Source organism: Pogoniulus pusillus, chromosome 12 (assembly GCF_015220805.1).
Source record: "Pogoniulus pusillus isolate bPogPus1 chromosome 12, bPogPus1.pri, whole genome shotgun sequence".
Classification (NCBI taxonomy): domain Eukaryota; kingdom Metazoa; phylum Chordata; class Aves; order Piciformes; family Lybiidae; genus Pogoniulus; species Pogoniulus pusillus.
Genome location: NC_087275.1, coordinates 27,719,812 through 27,733,480, shown reverse-complemented (window position 1 = coordinate 27,733,480; position 13,669 = coordinate 27,719,812). Strand labels below are relative to the sequence as shown.

General features: G+C 41.3%; 1 protein-coding gene across 3 annotated transcripts in view; it reads left to right on the top strand.

The window, feature by feature from the left end:
* GK (glycerol kinase) overlaps positions 1 to 9,581 on the top strand; it is a 43,010-nt gene extending 33,429 nt beyond the window's left edge. For 2 of the 3 annotated variants that reach the window (XM_064151978.1, XM_064151977.1), the window contains 3 exons: positions 752 to 832; positions 2,504 to 2,590; positions 7,113 to 9,581. In XM_064151978.1, the coding sequence (XP_064008048.1) occupies positions 752 to 832; positions 2,504 to 2,590; positions 7,113 to 7,126 (182 nt within the window). In that variant the 3' untranslated portion in view covers positions 7,127 to 9,581. The remainder of the gene's footprint in view (positions 1 to 751; positions 833 to 2,503; positions 2,591 to 7,112) is intronic. The other variant, XM_064151979.1, reaches the window with a different exon arrangement.
* The last annotated feature ends 4,088 nt before the right edge of the window (positions 9,582 to 13,669 follow it).

The following is a 13,669-nucleotide window of genomic DNA, read 5'->3' as shown; positions in this document are numbered from 1 at the left end:
ATGATTTAAACAACAAAGCTCTGAATGGGGAATGTATTAGGACTTTTTTATTTCTTAGTTTTGAAAGAAGCATGCCACTGGGCATTATAGTTAGTAGGTTTTTATTTACAGCAAGTAAAATTAAAGAAACCACAAAAGGTTTTGACTGGAAAGATGTCTCCTCAAACTCTGAGCACATGTGAGTTTTCACAGATGTAAAAAGGACAAACTGACTGGTTTGGGGAGACATTAACTTTTGGCTTTAGAAAGCCTACATTAGTTATTCTTTTTAGCTAACTTGCTTTCCTAAGTTCTTAAGTGTCACAATTAATCCATGTGAAAGACAAATGCATTTTTGTCTTCTCGATTATGTCTTAGTTTTTGGTGCAGAATTTTCTCTTGCCATTTTGATTATAATTAATGCTATAGCCCCAACTTCAAGACAGTATTTTCAACACATGCTTCTGCATGAATAATGACTGCTTTATTTTATCCTGCTTTTACATCTTCTTCTTGGTGAACATAAAGAAATTTGCTTCCAATGTTTGTTTCTCCTTACTGGGAGGGATTTGGTTATTTTATTTTGATTTGGTTTTTTTTGGTTTAACTGTTGAGGGTTTTTTTATTCCAGATGCTTTTTGTAGTACTTGTTATGTTCAGACCTATACTGTGCAAAAAAAAGTGGCAAGCTAATATTGTAGTCTTTGCTTCTAGAACACTTGTAGTTATATTCATTGAGAGGTTTATCTGTTTGCTGATTTCTCTGTTTCAGAAAGTGAATTTCGCTATGCCAGATGGAAGAAAGCTGTGATGAAATCTATGGGCTGGGAGACGTCTGAAAGTCCTTCAAATGGTAAACCAGAAATTAATGCAGGTCAAGTGCTATTACTTAGCCACTTAGTCTAGGTAGTTAATATTGAGTTCAGGGACCTTTTCTGTAAATACCATCTCTGGCCTATTCCAATGATTTTTAAATTATTGCTGAAAACCATTGTGGAAACAAAGCAGAAAAATAGGCAGGTAGATCACTCTTGAAAGGAGGGCACAAGCAGTATCTTGCAGGGCTGTAAAAGCAGAGGACACAAAGTCAAGACTAACTGCAAGATTTGCAGAATAGCATTGAAAACCTGTGGAAATGAAGCAGGAAAACGGACTGGTAGGTCTTCCTTTTGAAAGGAGGGCACAAGCAGTATCTTGTAGGGCTGTAAAAGCAGAGGACATAAAGTCAAGACTAACTGCAGCTTTTGCAGAAGAACAGTGGTTTACAAAATTGAAAAAAAAAAGTCTTCCCTAGAAGAAGAGGTTCTAAGACCGTGCAGAGATTTCATAAACTTCCCTATACTACAACTTCATGTTGTCAAGGAGAAAAGTTTCATCTCATTGTTTTTCTTGCTATGTCTTGCTTTATTATTGGCTGTGTAAGAAGGAGGAATTGATAGCCACATCAAAACTGTTTGGCCACAAAGGCTAAGAGCAAGAAGTTATCATAAAGTCAAGGATTGCACAGACCTATTGCTCACACACAGAGACTATACAAACACTTTTGAAGCACTGAGCAAGATCTTTCTTTTGTAGTAGAGGGCTTTTTCATCTGTCAGGTTTGAATTAAATATACCCTGCAGTCTTCTATGATCTAGAATTTGAATTTGTACTGCAGCACTACTTCAGCATAAGTTTTTTAGTCCTGAATCATCCTCAAGACATCATTTTTGGGCTTTATCTTCACTTCATTTCTCTTTTACAAGAAAAGCTATTGGAATTGAAAGTGTTAAGTAAAGAATCCTCAGAATGTAAACTCCCCTCACAATCCTCAAGCTGCATGAAGTCTCTTTATTGAAAGCTAAAGCTAAAATTTTCCTTTTACTATGCTATATATGTTCATTTAAGTATTTTATTTGATACCATGATTACACAAATAATTCTGTCAAGAGTATTTGGAAAGGAAATAGTTAACATATCATGAGTAACAAGGTTCACTTCAGTATTGTCCATTATGATTTAATAGATTTACATCTAAACTGTTGTGGATTCTAAAATCCCAACTGCTTGATAAGTATCTCACTTAAATATCATTATTTCCATTTGAAGGACAGCAAATGCTGCCTTGCTGAACACAAAACTAGATCTCCTTCTTCAGCTCATATGAAAGGAGATGTGTTCATCAGAACTTATCCTCAGTGACTATCTGGTTTAACACTGAGGGGAGAAACATTATTTTCCTTAGTTCCTGCTTTGAAACTTTGTCTTCTGCCTATTAGGAGCATTTAAGATTGAAGAATGCTAGAAATGGTTTCAACCTAGATAGTGCTCACAGCAAAATTCAGACTTGAACTCTTTCAATCAGTCTTTTTTGAATTAGCAGGGGGGTTATGCATAATCTTTCCTACTTTTTCTGCAAATGTCTCTGCCTTTGCTTACTTTTTGCTGTTCAAATGATTTTTAACAAATATGTTGCCATTTATATATATATATATTTCTTTTTTGATTTGCTTGACTGGAAACACCCTCCCTTGGATGACATCAGGTGACCCTAGTATCTTCTCTAGTCTGCCTTTGGGGTTTTTTATTATGAGTAGCATGATAATGTTTATCGGAGCAAAGTACGCCTCAGGTTAGTTATTATTTGAACTAGATCATTTTAAAAGCTGTCTCCACTAGTTTAAGTGTTGGATTATCACTTTAAAAGCTGTCTCCACTAGTTTAAGTGTTGGATTATTTTGTACTCCATTTGTTTATTTTTAGCAGAGATGACTGATGCTTTTTGTTGTTCATGCACACGAGTGTTTGAGGGTGTGAATTAGACATACGGTACCTAAGGGAATCACATAAATGCAGTCTCCAATTCATCCTCATGTGCCGTGAAATTCATAGTTGTGAGTGCACATGAAACCTTGACCTCTCCCTTTGTTTAGCTGTGCAGACTGTGCCCAATTTTATAAAAGAGATAGGCTGGAGCAGCCTAACATAGTTTTGCATTGCCTGCAGTACAGTATGCATTGCACTTAGAATAAGGTTCCATCCTTTATCCTACATTTCTTCTCATAATGCTGAACGTTATATTGAGAGTCTTGTTTAGCTAAGGTGAAGACTTCTCTTCTATCCACAAAGGGCTTCATGCATCCTTTCATTTTTCTGGTCCTCTATTGCATGGTTAGAATCCTTCATCTACTAAATTTACAGAATATTCTTTTTGTGCTTTGCTCTTGATGGATAAGAGAAGAGACCCTTAAAGACCTGTCTGCAAAACTGCAGAAAGGGACTGTGTGCATATGCAATGAAGATGCATCTTCAGCCTATTAATGTATGTTTTATTTTAAGAGAAAGTTCTTGGTGTGGATGACTGTTAGTTACTCATGCCAGAAGTAAGCCATTTCATTAACATATTCTTATGGCAAGAGAGAGAAGTTTCTACGGTGATGTCACTTGTTCTTTGTTGTCCTGTTTCATAATTTCACTCCAAAGAAAGTACTTTACCATATAGCCATAGTTGCTGCTTAGTAAGCTTTTTGAGGGTGATTGTTTAGTTCTTTCTTTGTTTTAGTTTTGGCGGGATTGGGGAGGGGAGTGTGTTAATTAAACAGACAGTTGAGGACTCTTGCATGCTGCTGTGATGTTGTGTTTGCATTTTCTGTCTGCTCATTCAGCCTGAATTAACTATTCAGTGATTATTTTCCTTGCACGGGAGAGACTGAGCTTGTAGGAGACTCAAAATCAGAACAAACAAATGCTAGGCAAAAAAAAAAATCAAACTGAACAAATGGATTGATATTGATTTACTAACTCTGGAATGTATCTATGAATGAGAACAATCTTGATTATGAAGAGTAAACAAAAAAAACAGCTGTGAATAAGTGGGTAAATTTTTAACAAGCTGAACTAAGAAACCTGAATGTTAATTCCAGGGCAGGTGAAGATCAAATAATGTGAAGATCAACGATCAGTGGGCAGATAAGCAACTTAAATTCTGGGTTGATTACTTTTTTAAAAGCAACTAATCATTAACCTGCATATAAATATCTACACTTGCACTGCTGGAACCCTTTTGGTTTTTAATTACTTTTTTTTCTCCCATCTCTAAGCTTGTCAGTGCCTTTCTGACTCCTAAGTGGAAAATTATAGGCTCATAGAATTAGTCAGGGTTGGAAGGGACCAAAAGGATCATCTAGTTCCAGACCCCCTGCTATGGGCAGGGACCCCCCACCTTAGATCAGGCTGGCCAGAGCCCCATTCAGCCTGACCTTAAACACCTCCTGGGATGGGGCCTCAACCACCTCTCTGGGCAACCCATTCAAGGCTCTCACCACTCATGCTCAACCACTTCCTCCTCACGTCCATTCTGAACCTCCCCACCTCCAGCTTTGCTCCATAAAATATATTCATCTTAATACATTTTGCCCTTCAGAATCTATTTTTACCCTTATTTTCAGGTAATGGTAACTACTGTTAGTATAATATATATATATATATATATATACTTAATTTATATACCAATGTAGTTACCTTATATAACAATAAATTGGTATATTACTTACATAATAAGTCTGGGGACAGAAGTTGCAAGAAATTTCCATCTCTCACTTACTTTGAAAGGAATGAATTTTGTTTCTAAAAAGGAATAGCATCAGTGATGATACCTACAGCTTGTAGTTTTTCTCAACTGTGTTAAGGTAAAACGTTTGTGTTGCTGACTGGAGCAGGGCTGAGCTGTTTCATTCTGGTAAATATAATTTTAGTTTTAATATCCAAAACTACCTGACCAAACTTCCCTTTTAATTTAGTTCAAAGACTCCAATAATTCGTTTGTTACATTTTAAATTGTAGTGAAACACTGGAACTGCAACAGAGTCATCAGCATAGTCAGTTTGAGGATTGAATCAACTGTGCCCTGAATTGATCCTTCTTGTGCTGAAACAGCAGTAATTCTTGCACGGCAACAGTGCTGCCGTAGAACATGATCTCTGTAGGGCAGGGCCATGACTTTGTAACTACTGAAATGTGAAAGCAAAAATCTGCTGTGGTAGAATAGAGAACACTAACATGGCAAAAATCCATTTACAGACCTGCCAAACTGTCTTTTCATGCAGCACCTGATGACTGAATACGAAGAACAATTCTGTACTTCATGATGTTATTTCATAATTTCATCAAATCCAGGTCAATTACTTGCACCTTATTTTATGATTTTCATTATTCTTTCCCAGGGGTGAAATATTTTCTGTTACCTCCCAGTTAAAGCAAACTGGAGTCCTTACACTAAGCTTCTGTCACACTGCTTTTGAAAGTGTCATTTCAGAGATTTCAGCATATGTAGCTGTACATTTTTGGGAGATGAGTTAACTGAACATTTTACTACATTTGATTAGACTCAGATTTAAAGAAATACCATTTTGTGTTTAAACTGACACCTCTCTAGTCATAGATAAGTGGAGGGTGGCTATATAGAGGACCTTCCATGACAACTACCTGAAGGGACATTGTAGCCAGGTGGGGGGTGGCCTCTTCTCCCAGGCAACCAGCAACAGAACAAGGGGACACAGTCTCAAGTTGTGCCGGGGGAAGTATAGGCTGGATGTTAGGAGGAAGTTCTTCACATAGAGAGTGATTGGCATTGGAATGGGCTGCCCAGGGAGGTGGTGGAGTCACTGTCCCTGGAGGTGTTCAAGAAAAGACTGGATGAGGCACTTAGTGCCATGGTCTAGTTGACTGGATAGGGCTGGCTGATAGGTTGGACTGGATGATCTTGGAGGTCTCTTCCAACCTGCTTGATTCTATGATTCTATGATTTGGGGTATAAAATTCTTTGAGTTTATTCTTACAGAGAAAGAGGTCAATGCTGATAGAAATCCTATATTCTTCTTGTTTAAATACCCTTGGGGTTGTTTGTTTTTTATTCTCTTTTTCTCATTGTCCACATTTTGAACCATGAGCTACCCAGGGCAAAAGGACAGAAAGGTATTTTACCCCTTCCCAAAGGAGTAAAATAAAAATGCTCCACACAGGATTAGAAGGTCAAATGGAAATACTGTTCACAAACAGAGACACAAAATACACACAGTCATATTCAGCCTCAGCCCAGTTCTCCAACCTGGACTTTTTTCCAAAACCTCACTAGGTCACAGAATCAACCAAGCTCACCCAGTCCAGCCAATCATCCAGCCCTACCCAATCAACTAGACCATGGCACTAAGTGCCTCATCCAGTCTTCTTCTGAACACCTCCAGGGACAGTGACTCCACCACCTCCCTGGGCAGCCCATTCCAATGGTGAATATTGAGAGAAGAGAAGTCAAGAACTTCCTCCTAACATCCAGACTATACCTCTCCTGGCACAACTTGAGACTGTGTCCCCTTGTTCTGTTGCTGCTTGCCTGGCAGAAGAGACCGACCCCCACCTGGCTACAGTCTCCTCCACACCCATCCTTCCCAACCAGGCCAAACACCAGGCCTCAATGTCCCACCCATGTTTCCCTGCTTTCCCCCCAAACCAGGCCCAAATTATGCAGCAAAAATTAGGTTTGTCAAGGCTGAAGAAGGCCACAAACCTCCCCTGCATGCCAAGAGATAAGGGTCCATGCTGGGAAAGAAGAGAAAATGGACATCTAAATGTCCATTTATATAGGGTTGCAGGCTGATGGAAATGAAATAACAAAGACTCACTTTCCAATGTCCACCCCTTGTACTTTTGCAGTACTTCTGGAGGACTTTTCGTTGTGGTTAAGACATCCATTCTTAAACCCACAACGCTGATGTTGTCACAGTCATTGCCAAGCTGCATGCTCCTTTACTTATAGGGATCACTCTGCAGTTCTGCAGGTTAGTTGCAATACTATTTCATGAAGTTTTGAAAGCTGAGCTCACATTCAGAAAACAATAAGCTTAGAGTATTTGTCTTCAGTTCTTGTTAAAAATTTACCCATCTTCATCATGTGGTCTCCTCTCTCCTACATATGCACATCTCACAGGCTTAGGGTGCTGGCTTGTCTTATATTGCAAGGTACATCAAATACATTGCATTACTTGAAAACAAAGATAGTTATACTGAATTCCTGGTACAGCTCAACTGTGTTATAGAGAGTGTTATTCATGTTTTAGAGTATATTCAATGTTACTAATGTATGTTCTTTCTTATTTAAGGTTCTGGTAAATGAGACTACTTAGTGGACTCTATGGAAGCAGCTGCATTTCTTTTTGTTTCATTTTGGTTTATTGTCTGAAGAGATTCCAGCACCAGTGTGATTATACTACTTGTGTGACTAAATCCATTCATGAATCCATCTGTTGCCGGTCCCTGAGTAACCTCCCAGTGGTGCACTGAAACTTAAGTCTTCAGCCCTTCGTTACTCTCCTCCTTTCCCCATGAACTCCAGCCACTCTGGAGGCCTTTGCATGGACTATCTCTCATCATCCTCTCAAATTTCACAAGCCCTAGGTTTGTTTGAGAACGTTGGTATAAGAAAACCCTGGAATTTCTGAGGTGATGTCAGATATTTAGCCATCCTTTTCAGGCTCTTGGTACTTTATACAACACACTATAGGTGGTTAATGATGCACTGTAAATCTTTGTAAACATCTTACAACTCTTCCAGCTCCTGCTGATAACCTTTCATATGTCTATGGTTGCCAAAGATGTTTTCATATAGTGACCACTAGTCTGAAACACCTTCAGTGGTACAAATCTTTCAAACACTAGCTCAAAATATGTTATCAGCAACAGACATTGCTACTGGTTTGGCAATGAAGAGGTTACTGCTGTGGTCCACAGAGTACTGTCGAAATGGTCAATGACAGGGTTGAAAAGCTGGGTTGCCTGCTGGCCTAAGTAGTCGGTTTGCCCATTATAAGTATTCAAGACACTAAGTTCTGTAGCTATACCTTTAGAAACAGGAGTAAACAGATGTTCTGGGCAAGGTCATGTTTGATGCTGTACTCTTGTGTTAGTTTGGAAAGACAAATTTGATGCAGAGTGCTGTTGACAGGACAGCTTTTTGATCCTCAGCAGCTGGTGACTCTTAAAATTACTCTGTACAATGCACTTTTCTTGACTAATCCTGCATATATTTTGTCATCCTGCCTAGGGATATTTGATTGACTATTTGTTACATTTTCGAAAGTTGAAACTAACTTAGTTTTCCTTACAAAGGGTCCACTCCAAATTAAATATCAGTACTTTAGTTCTTGATCTCATTTAGCATATCTCAGGGACCAACATTTCCCTTTCAATTTCCATGTCCGTTGTTGCAAAATAGGCTGGGACAACCCAAAAGCTTGGCTTGGAAGAGCAAGCTCTTAGCAACTGAAACAGGCCACTGGAATTTCACAGGCAAACTGTGTGACCACTGAGTTGCTTTTGCTTTGAAACTTTTTGTCCTCCACAGGTGAAGGAGACAATAATCTTTGTCCTCCACAGGTGAAGGAGACAATAATCTTTCAGCTTTCCTGTTTGTACCAACAGCATGATAAATGCCAGCCTTGATTGGTTAGGTCGCAGAAGATGTGGGCTTGTATCATGTTATTAGCTGAGTATAGAATGATAGTGAGGTTCAATGTGGGAACAAGGTGGAGAATTTCAAAGCTGTGTTCAAATGCACTAGGAGTTAAAGGGAGCTGTGTTTTTGTCTGTGTTTGTTCTTCAAAGATTTTTGTCTTTGCAAGTTTGTTTCTCTTTGTTAAACTTTGTAGGCTTAGTTTCAAAACAAAAAGTTGTTCAATGTGCAGAGATTGCACAGAAGTTCAGGTTTCTACAATATTTAATAGCAAATCCATATTAATTGCCTTTTTATTATTCAAGTGCAATGACCTTTGAAAATGTGACTTTTAAGAAGTTAGAGAAGGAATGTTTTTCATCCTCTGGTTGCATGTATAAATCAAACAGAGGAGATTTTTCTATACAGGTGGAAATATAAATATCATTCAAATCCTGTATCTCCTGTAAATACTCACATGTGAGGTGTGGCTACTAAAATTTCAAGGAGTTTCCAGTTTGCTTTGGAGAGGTGAAGAATGAGTGAAAAATGGACATGAACCCATAGAAATCCAATCTTTAGACTCTTCAGTCTTACGCGAAGCTGTTGCTGATACCACTTTACCCCGAGGAACACGAGTAACAGCAGCCTTTGGAGCACACAGGGTAAGGGCAGCACACATCTCAGACACTGCACTTCTGAGGATGACTTCTTGCCAAAAGCACTGAAGTACTGAACCTGGGAATGATTAATGTTGAAGTGTCGCCTTTGCCAATGATGTAAGGTAGCACACAGTTAAGTAGAAGAGAGATTTTTTTGCTGCTTTTCTGACTTATCTTTTTTCTGAGAAACACAATTCCTATTACTTTTTCACTGAGCAAAAAAAAACCAAACCCAAATCATTATTTTATTTTCAATTGCTGTTGCAAATATTTTTTATGAATTTCACACCACTGTTATAACTTTCTACCAACATAGATAAAGTTTATTGTAAACTGCGTGTTGGGGGGAGGGGACAAAATCTTTAAAGTTAGCTTTTTTGTGAAGCTGTGATTTATTTTTTTTCTATAAATTGCCAGATTTATAAATTCTTACTTGAGAAATGTATTAATTTGGTATTAAAATACCACACATGAACTGATGTCAGCTGTCAGTTTATTCTTGCACCTTGTCTTTCAAACACATTTTCATGATGGTTTTTACATAGGGCTGCTGGACAGCAGCCAGGAAGAAAGGGGGTACTGGTAGATAGTAGCTGAAGATGAGCCAGCAGTGTGCCCAGGTGGCCAAGAGAGCCAATGGCATCCTGGCCTGCATCAGGAACAGTGTGGCCAGTAGGACAAGGGAGGTTATTCTGCCCCTGTACTCAGCACTGCTCAGGCCACACCTTGAGTACTGTGTCCAGTTCTGGGCTCTTCAATTCAAGAGAGATGTTGAGATACTGGAAGGTGTCCAGAGAAGGGCAACAAAGCTGGTGAGGGGCCTGGAACACAAAGCCTGTGAGGAGAGGCTGAGGGAGCTGGGGGTGTTTAGCCTGGAGAAGAGGAGGCTCAGGGGTGACCTCATTGCTGTCTACAACTACCTGAAGGGAGGTTGTAGCCAGGTGGGGGTTGGTTTCTTTTGCCAGGCAACCAGCAACAGAACAAGGGTACACAGTCTCAAGTTGTGCCGGGGTAGGTCTAGGCTGGATGTTAGGAGGAAGTTCTTCACAGAGAGAGTGATTTGCCATTGGAATGGGCTGCCCAGGGAGGTGGTGGAGGCACCATCCCTGGAGGTGTTCAAGAAAAGACTGGATGAGGCACTTGGTGCCATGGTCTAGTTGACTGGATAGGGCTGGCTGATAGGTTGGCCTGGATGATCTTGGAGGTCTCTTCCAACCTGGTTGATTCTATGATTCTATGATTCTAGCACCATTGCTATACGCTGATGCGTATTAAGCAGCAGAGCATCCCATCAGTATCACAGGCACCTGCTCTAACCTGCTCAGGTGCCTTCTGCTTCTGTTTCAAGGACTGGATTAGAAATTGCATCATCACCTCAAGGCTCAGATGCCTGCTGCTTCTCTTCCAAGGACTGAATTAGAAATTGCATCACCTCAAGGCTCACTATGCTTGGGAAAACACAGGTAAAGCAACACGAAGGAAAGTGGTCATAGAGAATCATAGAATTATAGAATGGTTTAAGTTGGAAAGGAGCTCAGAGGTCATCTAGTTCCAATCCCCCACCATAGGTAAGGACACCTCCCACTAGAACAGGTTGCTCAAGGCCTCATCCAACCTGGCCTTGAACACCTCCAGGGAGGGAGCAGCCACAACCCCCCTGGGCAACCCTTGCCAGAGTCTCACCACCCTCACTGTAAAGAACCCTTTCCTAACATCTAGTTTGAATCTCCCCTCTGACAGTTTAAACCCATTACTCCTCGTCCTGTCATTACAAGACCTTGTAAATAGTCCCTCTCCAGCCCTCTTGTAGGCCCCCTTCAGATACTGGAAGGCTACCACTAGGTCTCCTCAAAGCCTTCTCTTCTCCAGGCTGAAGAGCCCCAACTCTCATAGCCTGTCCTCACAGCAGAGGTGCTCCAGCCCTCTGAACACCTTTGTGGCACTCTGCTGGACTCGTGCCAACAGTTCAGTGCACTTATGTTGGGGGCTCCAGAACTGCACAGAATACTCCAGGTGGGATCTGATGAGAGCAGAGTAAAAGGGGAGAATACGCTCCCTTGCCCTGCCGGCCATGCTTCTCTTGATGCAGTGCAGGACACAGCTGGCAGATTTGATCCCAACATTGCATGGTGGGGCCAGTGTGCCAAACACTTTTGTGCACTTAGAACATGGTCTTTCAAGCGATTAAAAAGTTGTAATTAGCTGGAGGAAGCCACATCCATGCAGTAGAAAATATTGCTGGGGGCACTAGGCAGGAGCATGAGTTGTTTCTGGTAAGTGAGAAGCACAGAGCTATATGTGTGTGCACTGAGGGTACGTGCATGGGCCATGTCTGCCAAATTCTTGTTTCTGTCTCTCTGTAACTCCAGTTGTCCTCTACATGTAGTGCTCTGTAAATACACCAAACATGTAGACTTCGTCCATAGTCTTTACATTACTCCTCTATCAAAACCAGTTGTGTGAGTCAGAAACAACTCACAGTCATCCCTCCCCCCACACCCCCCAAAAATAAGTGATTTAAATATCAAAACAGCCTAGAAGCCTTAGGTAACATCTTATTACTCAACATCAGATTTCTCCCTCTGCTCATCAGACTTCAATGTCTTCATTTTGCATTACAGCCTTGCCCTTAGCTGTGCTGCACAAGAGCCTACTCAAGTTTCATGATTCATCAAGCTGGAATATTCTGAATTTAGATCCTTATTAATTTAATTAGTATCATAAATATATATGTATAAAGATTTTTGGTTCAATTAAAGCTAATACTGGAACACTGTACAAACAAGCTCAGCATCCAAGCCATCATCTTTCCATCTGAAGGACTCTGGATCTATAGCTGTTGGAATTGACTGGCATTTATGGGAGCAGTACTCTTCAGTCCTGGAGATAAGGGCATGCAAATGAGTATCATCCCTTTAAAGTTTTGGAAGTGGCACAGGGGTGTTGCTGGAATTGTTTTCCCATGCTGCCCAGAAGGACCTCAGCAGGCTGGAGAAATGAGCTGACCAGAACCTTACTAAGTTCAACAACAAAATGTGCCACGTCCTGTTCATAGCAGGAACAACCTCATGCACTGAGACATGTTGGGGCCATCCCACTAAGAAGTGTCTTTGCAAAAAGACCATGGGGAGCCTGATGGGTATCAACTTGAACATAAGACTCAGCCTCTGGAGACTTTCAAAGCCCACCTGGATACATTCCTGTGCAAACTACCCTAGGTGATCCTGCTTGGCTGGGAGGTTGTCTCGTAGCAGAGAGTTGGATCAGATGTCCAGAGAAGGGCAACAAAGCTGGTGAAAGGCCTGGAACACAAACCCTATGAGAAGAGGCAGAGGGAATTGGGGTTCCTTAGCCTGGAGAAGAGGAGGCTCAGGGGGGACCTCATTGCTGTCTACAACCACCTGAAGGGAGCCAGGTGGGGGTTGGTCTCTTCTTCCAGGCAATCAGCAACAGAACAAGGGGACGCAGTCTCAAATTGTGCTGGGGGAGGTCTAGTCTGGACGTTAGGAGGAAGTTCTTGCCAGAGAGAGTGATTGGCATTGGAATGGGCTGCCCAGGAAGGTGGTGGAGTCACTGTTCCTGGAGGTCTTCAAGAAAAGTCTGGATGAGGCACTTAGTGCCACGGTCTAGTTGACTGGGTAGGGCTGGGGGATAGGTTGGACTGGATGATCTTGGAGATCTCTTCCAACCTGCTTGATTCTGTGATCAGAGATGCTCTCCTACCTCAACCAGTCTGTGAGTCTGTGCTGAAGTCAACCACAGCCTGTCTCCATCACAGCTAATAACAAAGGCCAGGACAAACCCCCAAAGCAGGCCCCTTTATACCAATCAATCAGTCTTCACTCACTGTCATGCTTCAGCATTTTTCAGCTGGAGTTATTGCTGTGTTCCCCCATGTACGTATTTGCCTTGGAGGAGTCAGCCCTGTTGTGTGGGCTTTGTTATCTTACTTGGTTTTGTTTTGAGAGAGACTCTTTTAAGCAGTTGCAGTAAGAGTTTTTAAGCAGAATGGCTGGGTTGTTTTTCTTTCAGATTCCAAATTGCTTCAGAATAATACCCAGATTTTCACAGGGAGGTGTACCACCAGCAGCCCAGAAAGGCAGGGGATGGGATGATGTTCTTCTAAAGAGAACACGGTGAAAATTATCCAAACCTGGAAATGGAGGCTCCTTACATTTTCATGATGAGAAGACATCAGTCTGGGAGTAATTTATTTTATCTGTGTTTTGTGATAGTTTGCTTGCTTGTTTCTTTAAATCCTTGGGCTGCTGGCAGGGGGGCATGAGGGCTGGAGGGCTGAAGTACCTCTCCTATGGAGGCAGACTGAGAGAGTTGGAGCTGTTCAGTCTGGACAGGAGAAGACTCCAAGGTGACCTTATCATGGCCTTCCAACATCTTAAGAGGGCCTACAGGAAAGATGGTGAGGGACTTTTTAGGATGTCAGGTAGTGATAAGACACCAGGGGGAATGGAGCAAAACTAGAGTGGGTAGATTTAGACTGGATGTTAGGAAGAAGTTCTTCATCATGCAGGTGGTGAGACACTGGAACAGGTTGCCCAGGGAAGTG